Genomic DNA, 19,444 nt, shown 5'->3' on the forward strand with positions numbered 1-19,444 from the left:
AGCTGGGGACGTGGACCTTCAAAACGTTTAAATGCAGAACAAATTTCTTATTCTTTTTTTTTTTGGAATATTGTCATAGATATCTTGGTTGAGCATAAGCTGTGTCAATTTTGCTTATTTTGAATGAGTTCGGTACTCTTCCTTTCCTTACTGCAAAATTGAATTTCCCTGGCCCTACTTTACATTTAACAGGAGGGATTACTGGAATTTCTATTTCTCTTACACCTCTCTCAGGACTGTTAAGAATGTCTGTTTGATCTAAATTAAAGTGAATGCCCAAGCTGTTTGGAATCCAATTCCCTTTTTTTTAAAAAAAAAGCACCCATATTAAATATGTAACTTAAAGTCAGCTACGCCTTTTTTGTTCAGGATTACAGCTGTTGTGACCTGCATCTATAATTATTTCCATCACTTTGGTACCTTTCCTAAGATGTTTGTCCAGCTTCTTTATTTTAATATCAGCAGTTAACCAACACTTGTACATGGGGAAATGGCAGACATGAACTAGTGAGTTGCTACTGTGAGGTATTACTTATATTTTTATTTAAACATCCACTGAGGGTTCAGGTCCAGATGCTCACTGTTAATTTGCTTGTCTCTTTCAGCTGAATCCTTCAAGGAGTTTGCAGGGCTGCTGCAGGATGTAGAAGATGAGAGGATGATGATGGTAAGTGATTCATTTTTCAAGCCAGATCTGCAAAAATGCAGTAAGTCAAAGGTTGCTTGCCTCATCAGTGGCAGCAGCGTGTACCATTTACAAGATGCACTACAGCAACTCACCAAGACTCCTTTAGACAACACCTTCCAAACCCACGACCTCTACCACCAAGAAGGACAAGAGCAGCAGATGCATGGGAACACCACCTACAAGTTCCCCTCCGAGCTACAAACCATCCTGACTTGGAGCTATATCGCTGTTCCTTCAGTGTCGCTGGGTCAAAATCCTGAAACTCCATTCCTAACAGCATTGGAGGTGTACCTACACTCCAAGGACTGCAGCGGTTCAAGAAGGCAGCTCACCACCATCTTCTCAAGGACAATTAGAGATGGGCAATAAATTCTGGCCTAGCCAGCGATGCCCACATCCCGTGAATGAATAAAAAACAAAATGCTGGTAAAGGGAAAGTGAAACTAACACAGAATAAAGAAGCCTTTGTAATCAGTCTACAGTCTCTGTCTCACATATCGTATACTAAACTTGGCTAAAGCTCACTCCAGTCCCGAGGACATTAGAGCAGGATGTCTAACAGCATCCACCATTTGTTTGACTTGCCCCTGCAGTCTTCAGCTCAAGAAGTGTTTGTCCACAAAGTTACTGAACGTGCGAAATGATAACAGCACAGCGAGTGTAACGGGGCATCCAAGCAGGCAATCAACAGGCTGTCTCCGTAACCAATGGGATTTAAGGATTGCGAAATAAACTCAGGAAGGACTGAGAAGGGGGACCAATTAAAGGAGATGAATTCAATGCCAAGTCAGGTATTGAAAGAGAATCAGAAAGGGAAAGAAAGATTGGATTGAGAGTAAAATGAGATGAAGAAAAAGTAAGAAAAAAATTTGACTTTTAAAAATCTCTCTCATTTAAAAACATGAAGGAATGAACTTCCATGCTTGTAATAGTTACTTTTCGGTGCCAGAGAAGTTGATTAGCAACATTTAAACATATCACATTGTTGAAAGGGTACTTGTGCATATAATGTCAAGACTTAATTTTGAGTTTAATGGGCAAATGCAGCCTGTTCATTTATTTAAAAAAAAGCGAGGAGGCTAAGGGCAAGATGCTGTTTTTATGTAGTTAACGGTGGAATGGTGCTACTGGAACAACAACATTTTGATATTCACATGCATATGCTCTTTGCCTGAAATTGCTCTACCATATATCCATTAGCGCCATTAGCCTTCCTATTATTTTGACTGCAAACTGTGGCCAAATGTTTCTCAAAATTTGTGTCACAACGAACATGTCAGTCAGGCAAAGAATTGGTACAAATAATAAACTAATTACAAAATATACGATTGAGAAAAATTAAAGGAACCAAAGAATAGTTTTAAAAAATACCAGGAGGAATGAGTAACCAGCAGCAAATTGAGCAAACAAATCCCATGATTTAATACATTACTGTTAGCTAATAAAAATGATAAACAAATAGCTAGCTCAAATCATTTTCCTTCTTCACTCAAGTCAGTATATACGACTAGACATCACAAAACATAAAAATTACATAATTCTGGAAAAGGTTTTTTAAAGGTTTCGTTTTTTAATTTTTTACATAATTAAAACCATTAAATAAATGTGGAGGTTTTTACGATATTAAGGGGAACAGGTAAGTTAAATACAGAGAAACTACTTCTGCTGATTGCCCCTTAGTCTAGACTGCCACAGTCTAAAAATGAGAACCAGACCTTTCAGGAGTGAAATTGGGAAACACGTTTATAAACACACAGTGTGGTAGAATTTTGGAATTCTCTTCTGCAAATAGCAATTGATGCTAGAACACTTAGATTTTGGTTAGAAAATCTCAGACTTAAAATTATCAAAAATGTTCAAGGATATGAGGCAAAGGCGGAAATATGGAGTTAGGTCACAGATCAACCATGATCCTATTGATTTGGCGGGACAGGCTCGAGGGCTAAATGGCCTACTCCTGTTCCTGTTTCTAAAAGTTCTGAGTTCACAGGGGTTGAGGTTTCTCTGCCACTCAGGAGATCGTGTCTGCATTGGGTTCGGGGAGGGGGTTTGAGGTGGTTTGATCCATCCAGCCAGGCCTGGACTATTTTTTTTTTTTTTGTTCGTTCCTGGGATGTGGGCAGCATTCGCTAGGGCAGCATTTATTGCCCATCCCTAATTGCCCTTGAGAAGGTGGTGGTGAGCTGCCTTCTTGAACTGCTGCAGTCCATGTGGGATAGGTACACCTACAGTGCTGTTAGGCAGGGAGTTCCAGGATTTTGACCCAGTGACAGTGAAGGAATGGCGATATAGTTCCAAGTCAGGATGGTGTGTGGTGTGGAGGGGAACTTGCAGGTGGTGCTGTTCCCATGCATCTGCTGCCTTTGTCCTTCTAGGTGGTAGAGGTCGGGGGTTTGGAAGGTGGTGTCTAAGGAGCCTTGGTGCGTTGCTGCAGTGCATCTTGTAGATGGTGCGCACTGCTGCCACTGTGCGTCAGTGTTGGAAGGAGTGAATGTTTGTGGCTGAGGTGCCAATCAAGTGGTCTGCTTTGTCTTGGATAGTGTCGAGCTTCTTGAGTGTTGTTGGAACCTCACCTATCCAGGCAAGTGGAGAGTATTCCATGACTTGTGCCTTGTAGATGGTGGACAGGCTTTGGGGAGTCAGGAGGTGAGTTACTCACTGTAGGATTCCTAGCCTCTGACCTGCTCTTGTAGCCACGGTATTTATGTGGCTACTCCAGTTCAGTTTCAGGTCAATGGTAACCCCTAGGATGTTGATAGTGGGGGATTCAGCGATGGTAATGCCATTGAATGTCAAGGGGAGATGGTTAGATTCTCTCTCTTGTTGGAGATGATCATTGCCTGGCACTTGTGTGGTGCAAAAATATGACTGACTATGAAAATCTCCACTATTAGAAACTAAATCAAGTACTTGCACATTGAGAAATTTATTTTTGGGAGGCGGACAAAAAATTACTGCAATAGAAGATTTTAGAAAGAGAATAACCAAGTTTTTACATCTGACACAAATCTGGTAAATTTATAAATATACCTGCTGTCTTGATCTTTCAATATTAGTAAGATGAGTTTTTTCAGTCATTTGTTTTGCTTCAATAAATGCAGTCTATTGTGATGCAGCAAGACTATCGTAAAAATATGAACCTACACTTTAGGCCCTAGATATGGAATAGTTTGCTGATCACCGCTTTCCAATGAGGGAATAAAGGATATAAATAATTCTACTATTTTAGCCAATTTACTAACTTTTTAAAAAATTTGAAAGCTTTTTACTTTAAGTGCAATCCTTTTATGTAACTGCTAAATGGTTGTGGAATACGGAGAGCATATATATGAGCATCTGGGAGATTGCAGGCCTGTGTATCCCCACACTGACACTGCTCACTGCGGCTTCATAGTACTGTCTGGTCATGTTCCATCCTTTTTATTGTGTTTGAAACCTCCCTTTCTTACCAACGTGACCTGTGTTTCAATGTTTCCCTGTCTTATGCTGCACAGTATCTTACTTTTAAAGGGAAAGTCTCTACCAGCTAGGTACTGCTCCATATTCAGCCGATTAATTGATCGTTCCTGTTTTGTGATGTCTCTGGTTAAGGTTCTAGAACCACACAAAGCACTATCGGAATCAATGAGTTTATTCCAGTGGGCTTACCCACCATCCCGAAGAAGCTTGTGAGTGAAATGGAGGTCTGTGAGGCAGATACTATGCCAGAAAAATTAGGCTATATCTTCAGCGTTCTTGGTAATAAGAGAGAAAAATATGAATGTCGGTAATGTGAAATAAAGACAGAAGCTACAACCTGTCTCATCTGATCAGGAAAAAAGATCTGCTAGTATTTTTAAAATAATTCAGCGCAGAGCTCTGAACGAGTAGGAAACATTCAGTGGTGATCAATATTATTTACTGGGGAGTACTTCAAGCATGTTGACTCCTGTGGCTTTTCCTCCTTCAAAATTTAGTCTTTCCCATAGTATTATTCCCCCATTCTGACCTGAATAGACTTTGGAGGTTTTTCTCAAGCCTGATGTGTTGATTTTCTTATCCCCTTCCAAACAGAGATTGGATCAATAAGTTGAGACAGGGATCTGTCATTCTCTAACTGTTTATGCTGGTGTTGAAGATGAGATTCAGATTGTGAACTCATTTTTTTTTTTTTACTACTTGCCTTTTGTTACAGATTCAAAATTCCAGTAATTTGCTGATTAAACCCTTGGAGATTTTTAAGAAAGACCATATTGGAGTTGCAAAAGTAAGCATTGAAAATTTTTTGTTAAAGTTACTGTCTGTGCAATTTTCCATTCTGCTGGACTTTTTTCTTTTACCCTCTGCTTTCTTTCCACCTTTACTGTCCTGAATAATCTGTTCTGTTCTGCTGCAGTTGATATTGCCATTAAATGTCAGCTTCCCTGCATCTTATAGCCAGGTGATATGGTGCAGGTCAATGTCTGTTCTGCTCCATTTCGAGGCCAGGATAATTGCCAATATGAGTTCCATGTTTTTGTTTTGATCGTTTCCTGTGTTGGGATGATTTGGAAATAACTACTCCCTGTTTTTATGCCTCTGTTCTCTTGAGGCCATGCACAAAATATGGCCAAAGGACACGGTGGTAATCTTTTGCAATGCTGTTCTGAATCTGATGCAGGGGACTGCCTGGCGTGATGGCTGAAGGTGATGGCATTCTGCATTGAGTTTCTCCTCCTCCCACGTGTGTTTGTGTGTGGTTCTTTGTTGCAACAAATTCTAATGTTGAACATCTGCTGCCCTTTGCCACCATCAGTCTGACTGTCCTTCCATTTTGCTCTTGAGACCAGAAATGGAGCCAAATTGCTGACTGGGAGGATCAGTAGTAGCAAAGTAGATTATTTTATAACAATAGGCTACAGACAAGATTGAACCAAAAGTTTGATGTGGAGGTGGGATTAGATTCAGAGCCATGTCATTCCATGTTCTTTATTCAGCATTTAAGATAACTGACGACATAAATTGGGATTGTATTTGGGTAATTGATTATTCAAATACACGGTACTGTTTTATTGACAACTGGTTGTTGAAAAATTACCTCTTTTTAACTGTGAAGAGAGCTAGTACAGATATAGTTGAAACTCAAAGGCACTGTGGCCAGTTGCAGGGATGAACTCCTGATGACCGTGTTCTCAGTGGGAAGGATATTTTTGTGTGGGTGGCAAGAACAGATATGAGTGTTCTTTAGACTGGTTTAAATTGATGGTGCAGATGATTTAGATTCTCTCTCTTCAGGGAAGTTGGAGTGAAACACTTTATCTGTTAAGTACATTCTGGCAAAAATCCATCCCGTCATAGCAGATCAACTAAACAATGTGGTCTAATTCTCTTGTACTAACTGTCAGTTGATTTTAATCTATGCAGCACTGTCCATTGTAGGCTTCTGCAAAGTTGAGTAGGTGCTTCCCCCACCCACCCACCCAAACCCGTTCTTTCCCTGGTTGAAACCTAAAGGTTCGGTTTGATTTTCTGAAGTCTGCTGAAGAAACTGCTATTAGAGTGAGAGCGTGGCTGCTTGCCAATCATTCAACCAAAAACAGCTCCAACAGAAAGGTTCTAAAATAGAAAACCCTCTCTCCATGCTGCAGCTTGCTTTCATTATACAAATAATTGTGACATGATTCAATGATTCAGCTCTTAGTGTTTGTGAAAGTAATTCTTCTCTCCAGTATCTATCATTAGCATTCCTGACTGGTAACTTTTGCTAAATGTTCAAACCTTCAGTTATTTCATATTTGCTGTCTGTCTGTCTTTGAATTGGTTTTTATATTTAAAAAAAAAATTCAAGTATGTTAAAACAAAAAATATAGTTCAGTAAAATGTTTGTTTAATGTAAGTCCAGAGCGTCCATTTGAATTGGTCATGGGCCATGTTGGGTAGTGTTCTGCTAGAAAACTGAGTAGGATAGCAGATCCTATTCCTTGCTGAATTGCTATCCACCCCCCTCTCGCACCATCTAGGAGGGCAGATGATAAAACCTTAGCAAATGGCTGTTAACAGCTGGGCTCCTAGGGCTGCTGCTCCATTAATTCATCACCAATACCCACTCCAACTAATTTTCTACCCTATTTTGAGGATGCTAGTATGGTTCTGCGGGTCTCAGCCACTCGTGGGCCTGATCAAATCTGTCCAAATTTTATGTGGGAGTCTATGCATTTTCTATCAGCAGGTCATTTGACACACACCTGGTCCCAATTGTATCGTTATCTGATGCATGCATAGAATCACTTTCCAGCAAGAGTAAGTGGATAATGATCAGGAGCAAAAGTCCCCAGCAGATTTCTTCATCCCTCCCTCCCTCCTTAGCCCAGTAACCAATTGTCGACGCTAAGATCTGCTAACTGCAATGCGGGATCTTTTGGCCTATGTGATTTAATGCTACATTGAATACTGGCTACTTACTGGGCCATTGCAGTAGGCGGCAGGGGTAAGTAAACTTTTAACTCTGATGTAAGTATTTCTTTTTGTAAGTTGTAATTCTGTTGCTTTTAAATATCTCAGGAATTGTTAGATGAGAAAAGAAAATCCAAAGTCCATGTAGTTAGCCCTGCTCTACAATCCTGGTGGTTGCACAATACAACAAAGGTGTTTACTAATCATACAAATCAGTCTCTATCAGTTAGGCAACAGTGGACCCAGACGTGATGTGAGGAAAACCCCAGTGGTGAAGAACTTTGGGAGCCATAAGTCCAAAGACATTTGTTCCTCGAAGTCTGCTACATTTCCCACATCTCGTGTCTCAAATTAATCACATTGTATCCCAAAATATTATTTTTTGACGAATCCATATCATTTGCATTTGAAGAAATCAATATTACCTGCATTCATTGCCTCCCTAGCGAGCTGGTTCCATAAATCATAAAATCATATAACACAGAAGTAGGCTTATCAGCCTGTGCCTGTGCCAGCTCTTTGACAGAGCTATCCAATAGTCCTTTACTCTTATCCCATAGCCCTGCCACATTTTAATTTCAAGAATATATTCAATTCCTATTTGAAAGTTACTATTGAATTTGCTTCCAGCACTCTTTCTCCAGATTATCATAACTTGCTGCATTTAATTTTTTTTTTTTTAAATCTCCTTCGCTCGCCCTCTGGTTCTTTTCATAATTAGCTTAAATTTGTGTCCTCTGGTTACTGACCCTCCTGTCAGTGAAAACAGATTCTCCCCATTTACGCTATCAAAATCCCTCACTCACTGAAATAATATTTCTGCAGATTAGCTTTGAATTTATCCGCCCTTCAGGTGCAGGCCGTGTCCTCCAGTTCTACTATTCTGGACAGGATCAAACAGCTTGTTGTGCTATGAGGTTCCTGCCCTTTCCCTCACCTGAGGAAGAACAGTGCGACTTTCTGTCTGTGTACTATTGCCAGTGCTTTGTGTTGTTTTGTGTTGGTGGATGGCCGTATTTCATATATTGAATGAAGCAGCAACCAGTTTCTCCATCAAGCAACAAGGCTGTGAGTGTAATGTAACTAAGGTAGCCGTATAGTGCTCCTGTAATTATTATAGGATTATATATGAAATGGACCCAGCTGTGGCTCAGTGGGTAGCACTCTTGCCTCTGAGTCAGAAAGCTCAAGACCCACTCCAGGGCTTGAGCACTAAAACCAAGACTGACACTCCAGTGTGCTACTGAGGGGGTGCTGCACTGTCAGAGGTGCAGTCTTTCAGCTGAGACTTTAAATCAAGACTCCATCTGCTTGCTTAGGTGGATATAAAAGATCCCATGGCATTATTTCAAAGAAGAGCAGGGGAGCTATCCCCCAGCGTTCTGGCCAATATTTATCTCTTAATCAGCATCACAAAAAACAGGTCATTATCACATTTATGGGAGATTGCTGTGTGCACATACTGACTGCTGTGTTTCCTACATTACAACAGTGACTAGACTTCAGAAAGTACTTCACTGGGTGTCAAGTGCTTTGAGACATCTGGTAGTCATGAAAGGTGCTATATAAATGCAAGTTTTTTTTATCATTGTCTAAGGTGCAACTGTGTTTAAAGAGATATGACCCTTTCATGACTCAAAGCCAAATTACTTTAAATAGGATATCTGAATGTCAATTGGAGGTCAGTTACTGTAAATAGGATATCTGAATGTCAATTGGAGGTCAGTTGCTGTTGGCGGAGGAGGTTTGTTGTGTTTGTTGATATCTGGCTCCAAGCAGAAGAAACCAGCATGACATTACTGCATTTTTCCTCGTTTTGACATTTTGAAGTCTGATAGCTAAAACTGGTGCCTGTTTTAATGATGGCAATTCATTATTCACCATCCTGTAGTGAGTACTGGTGTGCAAGAAGGCGGTATAATTAATTCAGACAATCTGTCTTCCTTTGTCCTATGTGCTGTCACTTTAATATGGCTCTGCACTGCAGCTAATTAATTCCAAGCTAGCAGCTGTCATTCACAGTCAGACAGGAGAGAACAGATCAGACCAGCTTCGTGTAATTGAACAGTGAGACTTGTAGTTGATTTAAACACTGCTCTACGTTTTGGCAAAGAAGTCTCATGCTTCTAGCTTTTGTTATGTTGTTGCCCCCAGTTTTCTCCCCTTTGCTCTCCTGCAGGTGGTGATGACTAATGCTGGGGTTTTATAGGCATTGCCTGGAGCTCCAGTAGATTTTTTTTTTATTCTTTCATGGGATGTGGGTATCTCTGGCAAGATCAGCATTTGTTGCCCATTCCTAATTGCCGTTGACAACTGAGTGGCTTGCTAATCCATTTGAGAGCAGTTATGAATCAATCACATTGCTGTGGGTCTGGAATCACATGTAGGCCAGACCAGGGAAGGATGGCAGATTTCCTTCACTGAAGGGCATGAGTGAACCAGATGGGTTTTTACAACAATCGATAGTTTCATAGCACCATGACTGAGACTAGCTTTCGATTCTAGATTTTTTTTTTTATGAATTAATTGAATTTATTAATTTAAATCCCACCAGTTGCTGTGGCGGGATTTGAACCTTTGAACCCAGGGGATTTGCCTGGGCCTCTGGATTACTAGTTCAGTGCTATTACTGCTATGTCACCATCTCCCTTCGTGTGGCCATGCTTCATTATGTAAGATTAAACATGAGTATTGCCAGAGTGTTCAAAAATGAGAGCATTAAAAGTTGACCACGTTGTTATGTTCTGCAGTGCACTGCCTGAAAGGTTGGTGGAAGCAGATTCAATGATAACTTTCAAACGTGTTGGATAAATATTGAAAAGGAAAAATTTTCAGGGCTATAGGGAATGAACAGGGGAGTGGGACTAATTGGATAGCTTTCAAAGAGCCAGCACCAGAATGATGGGCCAAATAGCCTCTAACTGTGCTGTATCATTCTACTATTCGCACCTAATGTTCACCATACAGCATTTATCGGAGCTATCACCTAATTAGAGCCACAGAAAACGTACAGCACAGAAGGAGACCATTCCGCCCATCATGCCTGTGCTGACTGAAAAGGAGCTATCCGGCCTAATCCCAATTTCCAGCTCTTGGTGCATAGCCCCTGTTAGTTACAGCACTTCAATTGCATATCCAAGTATTTTTTGAAACGTGATGAGGGTTTCTGACCCTAACACCCTTTTCAGGCAGGGTGTTCTAGACCTCCCAGCACCCTCTGGGTGAAAAAAAACCCTCTCCATCTCCCCTCTGATCCTTCTGCCAATCATTTAAAATCTAAGCCCCCTGACTATTGACCTATGTTTCTATTACATAGTTAAACAAGTATAGGAATCATGGCTTTATTTGTGTGTGGCCTTCCCTAGCCCAGGGCTGCTTTGGACCATTGGATTACGCTGGGTGAAAACAGCTAACAGCACAAATTGAGGATTGAACCTGGAAACTTTCTGGTCTGTATCACCTGGTGCTACATGCTGCGGTGCACATACATACTGAATCATCGTGAGCACAAATATGTGTATTATCTCATCTGTTCCCCAACACCCCATTGTGAAATGACTGAGACCTTGGAGATGTGCTGTATGATGGGTCCCTATTTTACACTGTGAATTGGCACTCTAAACTACTGCAGTCCAACCTTGGCATTCGGTTGCTTATTAAGTCTGTTTTGCATTTAAATTCTTCACTTCCCTCCATTCCTACTGTTAAAATTGATGATTTGTTAATAGCTAAATTCTAACTGGCAGCTAGCTCCAGAGCTCAAAGATAAATTGCTACCATCTTGACTCTCTTTCCCTTCTCTTCTGCGTTCTTCTTTGTAATGTTGTTGAGCAGCTCTTGGGTATTGAATCTAATTTCAATCATCTTGCCTATTGAGCCAAAAAAATAAAAACACCACCAATTTGTTGACTGAGGTTACCCCCTTGATTCTTGGCAAGCTGTTGCCTTGAGTGAGTGCAAGAATACAGGTTCACAAGATGAAATGTTTGAGGACCGGATTCTTGACCTTGATTGATTCATAGACAGGCTTTTGGTGTAGTTTGGCTGATTATCCTTTCACCGGAGAGGGGGCAAAAATGATCAGAGGGCGCTTGAACCATCTGCAGGCTACCTGCAGGGCATAGGGTGGAATCCCAGTGACTGACTGACCTTTTCTATTCACAGGAAAGAAAGAAAAAATTTGAAAAAGAAAGTGAGAAGTTCTACTCTGCGCTTGACCGTCATCTAGGTCTTTCCTCGAAGAAGAAGGAATCCCTGCTTCAGGAGGTAATGGTCTTGTGAATTTTCCAGTGGTGTTCACCTTCCCGTGCACTGCATCCCTCCTCGCTTTCCTCCTACTGTCTGAGTAAACATTACCTGAATGTATAAGTTTCAGGAAGGGGATATAGTGAGCCAATACCCAGATGTACTGAGTATAAATAAATCTTTTGTGTTGCTTGCATCATATCTGCAACATTAAACATGTGTTGTATTCCCCTGCTTATTTATCAAACTTTTTATGACAGCTGTAAAATCTTTTGTTCTTCCACCAACCTGCACCCCACAATTATTGAATATGTAGAGCTGTCCATGCATGATCTGCTGTGTAATGCACGAGAGTGGTGTGGGTGGAGATCAGCAACTCCCTTAGAACACATTCTACTATTCATGAACAGATCCTGAAGTTTAAAAAAAAACAACGGCTCTAGGATGGATGACTAATGAGTTGAAACTACAGATAAAAGTGACTTTTTTTTTTACCACTTTACCATACTGTTCTAACTGCAATATGTTTAAAAAACATTCAGATTCACTCCGAAATGATTATTGCTGTCAGTCTTCCCATCTGCGTTCGAGCTCTTCTGTTGTGTGTTTTCCTCAGTCTGTTCTGATCTGACAGACCTTTTTGTTTTTATAATACAGGCAGATGTGCAAGTTGATAAAGAGAGGCAGAACTTCTACGAGGCGTCTTTGGAATATGTGTACAAAATTCAAGAGGTTCATGAGAGAAAGAAGTTTGAAGTGGTCGAGCCAGTAAGTTGGATCCTGGTTATTACAGGTTTGATTTTAAATAGTGTCCTGTGTCTCTGTGATCTCTCTCACACTTTCCTCTCCTGACAATCTGGGGTAAACCTCCACTGGCAGCAGCTGCTGCTTGGTATCCTGGTAAAATGGTCACTTTTCAACAACATCTTTATATTTATTTAGTGCCTTTAATGTGATAAAACATCCCAAGGTGCTTCACAGGAGCATTAGAAAACGAAAAATGAAACTGAGCCACATAAGGTGATATTAGGTCAGATGACCAAAAGCTTGGTCAATGAGGTAGGTTTTAAGGAGCACGTTAAAGGAGGAAAGTGAGGTAGAGGGGTGTAGGGAGGGTATTCCAGAGCTTAGGGCCTAGGTGTCTGAAGGTGGGGCCACCAATGGTGGAGCGATTCAAAATCGGGGTTGCTCAAGAGGCCAGAATTAGAGGGCGCAGATATCTCGGAGGGTTGTGGGACTGGTGATAGGGAGGGGGCGAGGGAAACGCAGATATCTCGGAGGGTTGTAGGGCTGGTGATGGGGAGGGGGCGAGGGAAACGCAGATATCTCGGAGGGTTGTGGGACTGGATGAGATTACAGAGATAGAGAGAGGTGAGGCCATGAAGGGATTTGAAAACGAGGATGAAAATTTTAATATCAAGACATTGCTTGACCGGGAGCCAGTGTAGGTCAGTGAGCACAGGGGTGATGGGGAAACGGGACTTGATGTGAGTTAAGACACAGGCAGCAGAGTTTTGGATGATCTCATGTTTATGGAGTGTGGCATGTGGGAGACTAGCCAGGAGTGCATTGGAATAGTCAAGTCTAGAGGTAATGAAGGCATGAGTGAAGGTTTCAGCAGCAGATGAGCTGAGACGGGTGGAGTCGGGCAATATTATGGAGGTGGAAGTGGGTGGTCTTAGTGATGACACATATGAGGTTGGAAGCTCATCTCGGTGTCAAATGTGACACCAAGGTTGTGAACAGACTGTCTTAATCTCAGACTGTTGTCAAGGAGACAGTTGGAGTTGGTAGCTAGGGAATGGAGTTTGAAGTGGGGACTGAAAACAACGGCTTCAGTCTTTCCAATATTTAATTGGAGGACATTTTTTCTCATCCAGTACTGGATGTCGGTTAAGCAGTCTGATAATTTAGCAACAGTGAAGGAGTCAAGAGAGGTTGTGGTGAGGTAGAGCTGGGTGTCGTCAGCATACTCGTGAAAACTAACCCTGTGCTTTTGATGTGAGTTAAGACACAGGCAGCAGAGTTTTGGATGACCTCAAGTTTATGGAGTGTGGCAGCATGGGGCAGCCGAGGGGCAGCATGCAGATGAGAATTAGGAGTGGGCCAAGGATAGATTCCTGGGGGACACCAGAGGTAATGGTGCGGGAGCAGGAAGAGACGCTATTGCAAGTGATTCCTGGCCATGATTAGATAGTTAAGAATGGAACCAGGTGAGAGCAGTCCCACCCAGCTGGATGACAGTGGAGAGACATTGGAGGAGGATGGTGTGGTCAACCATGTCAAAGACTGCAGACAGGTCGAGAAGGAGGGAAAGTTTACCTTTGTCACAGTCACATAGGATGTCATTTGTGACTTTGATAGGAGCTGTTTCGGTACTGTGGCAGGGGCAGAAACCTGATTGGAGGGATTCAACCATGGTTCAAGTGCTACAAACATATGACAATGATAGACAGGTAAAAGCCTGTCCCACACAATTACGATACCTTGTGTATCACAATATGTACGCTCTCTACCTCACCTGAAACCGGATGATCATCTCGGCGAGGTGGAAAATCAGATTTAAAAACCCTGACCAATTTGGTGGAAAAAAAACTTGGGAATTCCCTCTACGACCCACCAAGGTGATGGAAGCTGGTGCAGGAGATCACTCTGACCCTGAATGACCCAGTAATGTCTGTCCCCAACCAGAAATGGCTCTCATTTGAATAGAAGCAAATCAGCATCTGCTGCACAAGACATCCGCCTGATCTAGAGATCCACTATTCTGTGAGTAAAGAGCCAGTTCCTGGAATCTAAACCTAGATCTGGTCTTATCCAACTTTAGAATTGTGACCCAGATCTTTCCTAATCTATTTAATTGGAACAAACTGCTAACTGCAACACAATCTATTCCCTTTATCATCTTTATAAACCTCCGTTAGATCACCCTTATGTCTACGCATTTCTAAAGCATAGAATTCCAGCTCTCTTTGCCTATCTTGAGAACTAAGATTCATTAAACTGGGAATTAGTCTAATGCCTCTCCTCTGCACCCTTTCCATAACCTCTATCACCCACCATGTGAGCAGACCAAAACTGGACTCTGTATTCCAAGTGGGACCTGACTAAGGTACATAATATTTCAATTGTCCTACAAATGCACCCCAATGCCCTCTTTGCTTCAGCTATCACTTCATGGCATTGCTCATGTTCCTTTAGAGATCTATGCACTAGAATGCCCACATCTCTTACCTTCCCCATTTTAATGTTTTGCCCTGAAAGATGTATGAATGTTGAGTATTCGTCCCCTGCCCGCATGCATAACACTGCATTTATCCAAATTAAACAACATTTGCCAGTCATGAACCCAATCTCCTAACACATTAAGACCCATTCAAAGTAAAGGCCGGTTACCCAACCCGAACCTGATGACGTGTCGGGTCGCACTTCCGGGTCCGCGTTCGGGCTCGGGTCGGGTCGGGTTTGGTCAGACACGCTCTATCACCACTTCAGGTAAGTGACTTTAATGTTAATTTACTTTTTGGGCTTGAAAGGTGGTTTTCTTTTTTGTTATTTTAAGCTTGTGCAGATAAGCAACAAAGTGAAAAATGGAAGGTAGGTTAACTGATGGTCAGGTCGAGCGTGGGAAAAAATGAAAGTATTCGTTCCGGGTTGGACTCCGGGTCGGATGTGGATTTGCCAGGCTCGGGTCGGGTTTCATTTGCAAATCCAAGCCGGCCTTTAATTCAAAGGTCCCAACATGGATCCTTGTGGGACATCACTGGTGACTGCTCTCCAGACAGTGATCATTACCATAGCCAAGCCTGATCTGGCCCATACACATGAATGTTTCAACCATCCTCTCTGAATAATGTTCAGGCTGAGACCACTTTCCAGACCCACCTGTTGTCCAGTCCATTTCAGTAGCTTTGTGATTGTACTGAAGGGACAGAAATTCCTGACCAGATTCCATTTCCATTGTAGGATTCTTGCACATAACTTCCCTTGTGACTAAGTAAAGGTACTGTTGACAGGAATGGATGCCAAACCCTTGAAGGATGAAACAAACACTGACTTTTCACATCTGGGTTTGAATTCAGCCCAAGCTGGTGGTGTGAAAGTCTTCAGTCTGTAAGCTGAGGAGTCTAAGTACTGCTTCCTGGTGAGCATGAATCCACAGTACAGAATGGTCCATCCTTCAGCATTAGTCTGGTGATCTCACTTGAGGCTACAGGTGGCCTGTTGTGTGAGGTGCTACGGTCATAATGGGGAGGCTGATGAAACTGGAGAGTACGGCTTGTTGCTGAGGCCAGAGTAGAGGGAATGTTATTGTATGTCTAATACATGCTTTGATTGATCCAGTAGTGCTGACTGTTAGATGTAAAGTAAAAAAGTGTTCCAATCCCCAAACCTTAGCTTTTCTGAACAATAATAAAATTCCAATTACCATTGAGGTTGCATTGATGTTTCTTGAAAGTGATAAATAGCTGTGGAAAATGGAGGAATATCCACCTGACCTTGTAATTAAGGGCAGAATTTTCTCATTGATGAGGAAAGTTGGAGAATATTCCAGTCTTAGAAAAACTTTACCAAACTGATCACCGTTTTGAATGCTGTTTTTTTTTCCCCCTCACTCTCTTCACAGGTGTTGGCATTCCTACATGGTCTACTCACATTCCATCATTTGACCTTTGAACTGACTCAGGATTTCTTGCCCTATAAACAGCAGCTTCAGCTGAGCTTGCAACATGTGAGTTCGGTTGTGATGTATAATTATGACTGAAAGTAAACAGGCAGATGGAATTGGGGGTGTGTGGGGGGAATTCACTAACTGTTTGAAGTCTCTGCCAGTAACACAGGCCTTAGTACCCACTTTTAAAAAAAAAACCTTTCCCCATACTTTTCTGTGCAGACTCCATTTTCTCCAATGTCCTTCCTACATTCTGTATTAAACTCCTTCATTGTCCACTTCTCTCTCCATCTTTCAGAAAAACCTGGAACATATTGATTTGACCAAGCATGGCTTTTCCTTTCTGCACCTTCTGTGGAGCATTTTGAGCTGTTTCCTTCCATGGGAATGACACTAAATGCTACTACTTGTTGATTGAATTGAATCTAGTTAATAATCGATAGTAGACTAATGTTTAAAAAGTTCCCTGTAAATGTATTAACTTGTTGCCCTTTTTGAACAGATGGAAAATGTCTGCTGGCCCCTATAATTAAATGGTTCTGTACAGATAATTCCAACAGTAATCCCACAGCTGTGGGAAATTAGATGAGGACCACTTCAGAAAATCTGTTATTGCATCTTGTCCTGAAGGGTACACCACATCTCCTTCACATCAGCCAGTATGGTGGGTGGAATACACAGGCCTTAGGAGTCAGCAAAACTTGGTCATTTCAGGAACTCAGCCTCTTCATAAATCCCTCGATGCGCGGCCGTGACCAACAGGGTAAAGTTAAATGGGAGGCAGTAGATTCTGAAATGGCATCGGTTGTTTCCACAGACGAGGAATCACTTCATGGGCACTAGAGAGGAGATGGAGGATCTCATGAAAAGAATGAAAGAAGCTCCACAAACCTGCAAACTTCCGGGACAGCCCACCATCGAAGGCTACCTCTACTCTCAGGAGAAACGTAAGGACTAGGTGTCCCGCTAAGACTCCAGATTTGTTTCGTCTTTGTGGTTTTTCTGAATTGATTTGTTCAGGTCACTACCGTACTCGGTTTCCTGAAATTAGTTGTTCGGAATTTCCCTGTCCAGATCAAATTAAGGACTCAAAATTGAAGAGTGAGCAATGGTGCAGATTTGATGATCCATCTTTAACAATTCATCGTAATGAATGAGCCATGGTCTTTACTGCATGTCTTGGTGCCATCTTGTGCCTTAATTCAGTATTGCAACAGTTTGGTTATTTCTCCACTCTAGCTTATTCTACGTGGATTCCAGTTGTAACTTCGCTCTTCCTCTTACTCCAGTATTTTATTTGTTTCTTATTGGCTGATTATACAATTTTCCCACTAGATGTATAGCAGAGATAACTAGCCAGGTTCCAATACAACTTTTCACATCCATGCTCATTCTGGATTCATTAAACCCCTTCAATAATCTGATTATTTGTTGCTAATATTAGTCTCTCAGAACATCATCCAGCAAGTCTTTTATACAAAAGTTAAGGCTCTGAAGGAGTGTTCCTGATCTTAGCATGACCCTCTGGGGTGGGGGTGGAGGAGGTTCTTTCATATTAGTTGAGAGGGAAGGGGGAGAGCTGGTGCAAAAGGGCTTTCAGCCGACATGACTCTTGGCAGTACAAGAGCAGTATTGGTGGAAATCGAAGAGCCCCCTGGCCACTAGGCCTTGCTGCCTAGTGAACATGATGTGGTAAAGAGATAACGAGGTGGATCTCCGGTTGTGTAGAATTTACATCTATTTTTGACTCTGCAGGGGCTCTAGGATTCTCCTGGGTGAAATACTACTGCAAATATGTGAAAGATACCAAAATTCTAAGCATGACCTCGTGTGATCCAAAACCTGGGATGAAGCAAGTGAGTATCCTATTGATGTAGAGCCCAGACTGTGTTGGAGTTACTGTATAATTCTTCTTTGGCCTCCTTATCTCGAGAGACAATGGATAAGCGCCTGGAGGTGGTCAGTGGTTTGTGAAGCAGCGCCTGGAGTGGCTATAAAGGCCAATTCTAGAGTGACAGGCTCTTCCACAGGTGCTGCAGAGAAATTTGTTTGTCGGGGCTGTTACACAGTTGGCTCTCCCCTTTCGCCTCTGTCTTTTTTCCTGCCAACTACTAAGTCTCTTCGACTCGCCACACTTCAGCCCTATCTTTATGGCTGCCCGCCAGCTCTGGCGAACGCTGGCAACTGACTCCCACGACTTGTGATCAATGTCACAGGATTTCATGTCGCGTTTGCAGACGTCTTTAAAGCGGAGACATGGACGGCCGGTGGGTCTGATACCAGTGGCGAGCTCGCTGTACAATGTGTCTTTGGGGATCCTGCCATCTTCCATGCGGCTCACATGGCCAAGCCATCTCAAGCGCCGCTGACTCAGTAGTGTGTATAAGTTGGGGATGTTGGCCGCCCTGAGGACTTCTGTGTTGGAGATATGGTCCTGCCACATGATGCCAATCTGTATAGTTTCTGTTCCGAAGAAGGGTCACTGACCTGAAACGTTAACTCTGCTTCTCTTTCCACAGATGCTGTCAGACCTGCTGAGTGATTCCAGCATTTCTTGTTTTTGTATAATTACTGTATGTTACTGTATAATGGATGTGTACATAATTCACCCTGGAGCAGAGATTTGGAATGATAGACAATGCTGGAAATGCAATGACCAATCAGTTCAAGAGTAGCTAGCATTTCACATGTCAATGTGAGAAGTTTTCACCTGAACAGTTTTAACTTGTCCCCACTCTTTGAAAGTGGACTGGCATTTTAAGCAACAACAAATTTCTTTTTTTTTTACTTCGGGTTTCCAGCTTTGAAGTTTTCTTTTAATCTGATCAGAGACTGGAGTTTGTCAAAATGTCTCACATCACTGCGCTTCCAAAGCAATTCATTCTGTGAAGCTCTTTGGGACATTTCAACCAACGTAGTTAGGTAATTGCAGGTATTATTAATTTTGACTTTGGGTCACGAATGTAACATACTGAGTTGGTATGGGACAATTGCTGCTTAGTTTTGTCCTACCCTTTTTTGATCTCCCCAGACCACGTACAGCTGAGAGGACACGTAGATGAGCAAGTGATGAATGCAGGCATATCTCTCTCCACCCTTTCTCTCTCGTGCTCTCTCTCTGCTCCCCTCGCTCTCTCTCGCTCTCTCTCTCGCTCGCTCTCTCTCTCGCTCTCTCTCTCGCTCTCTCTCTCGCTCTCTCTCTCGCTCTCTCTCTCGCTCTCTCTCTCGCTCTCTCTCTCGCTCTCTCTCTCTGCTCTCTCTCTCTGTCTCTCTCTCTCTGTCTCTCTCTCTCTGTCTCTCTCTCTCTGTCTCTCTCTCTCTGTCTCTCTCTCTCTGTCTCTCTCTCTCTGTCTCTCTCTCTCTGTCTCTCTCTCTCTGTCTCTCTCTCTCTCTCTGTCTCTCTCTCTCTCTGTCTCTGTCTCTGTCTA

The 19,444-nt window shown here is 42.3% G+C and overlaps 1 protein-coding gene across 3 annotated transcripts in view; it reads left to right on the forward strand.

Annotated features, from left to right (window-relative positions):
* The window catches only part of ophn1 (oligophrenin 1), a 211,343-nt gene that overhangs the window by 87,281 nt on the left and 104,618 nt on the right, over positions 1-19,444 (forward strand). For all 3 annotated transcript variants that reach the window (XM_068047210.1, XM_068047211.1, XM_068047212.1), the window contains exons 3-9: positions 606-667; positions 4,863-4,934; positions 11,264-11,365; positions 12,002-12,112; positions 15,972-16,076; positions 16,834-16,963; positions 17,772-17,872. In XM_068047210.1, the coding sequence (XP_067903311.1) occupies positions 606-667; positions 4,863-4,934; positions 11,264-11,365; positions 12,002-12,112; positions 15,972-16,076; positions 16,834-16,963; positions 17,772-17,872 (683 nt within the window). The remainder of the gene's footprint in view (positions 1-605; positions 668-4,862; positions 4,935-11,263; positions 11,366-12,001; positions 12,113-15,971; positions 16,077-16,833; positions 16,964-17,771; positions 17,873-19,444) is intronic.

This window comes from Heterodontus francisci, chromosome 15 (assembly GCF_036365525.1).
Source record: "Heterodontus francisci isolate sHetFra1 chromosome 15, sHetFra1.hap1, whole genome shotgun sequence".
Taxonomy (NCBI): Eukaryota; Metazoa; Chordata; class Chondrichthyes; order Heterodontiformes; family Heterodontidae; genus Heterodontus; species Heterodontus francisci.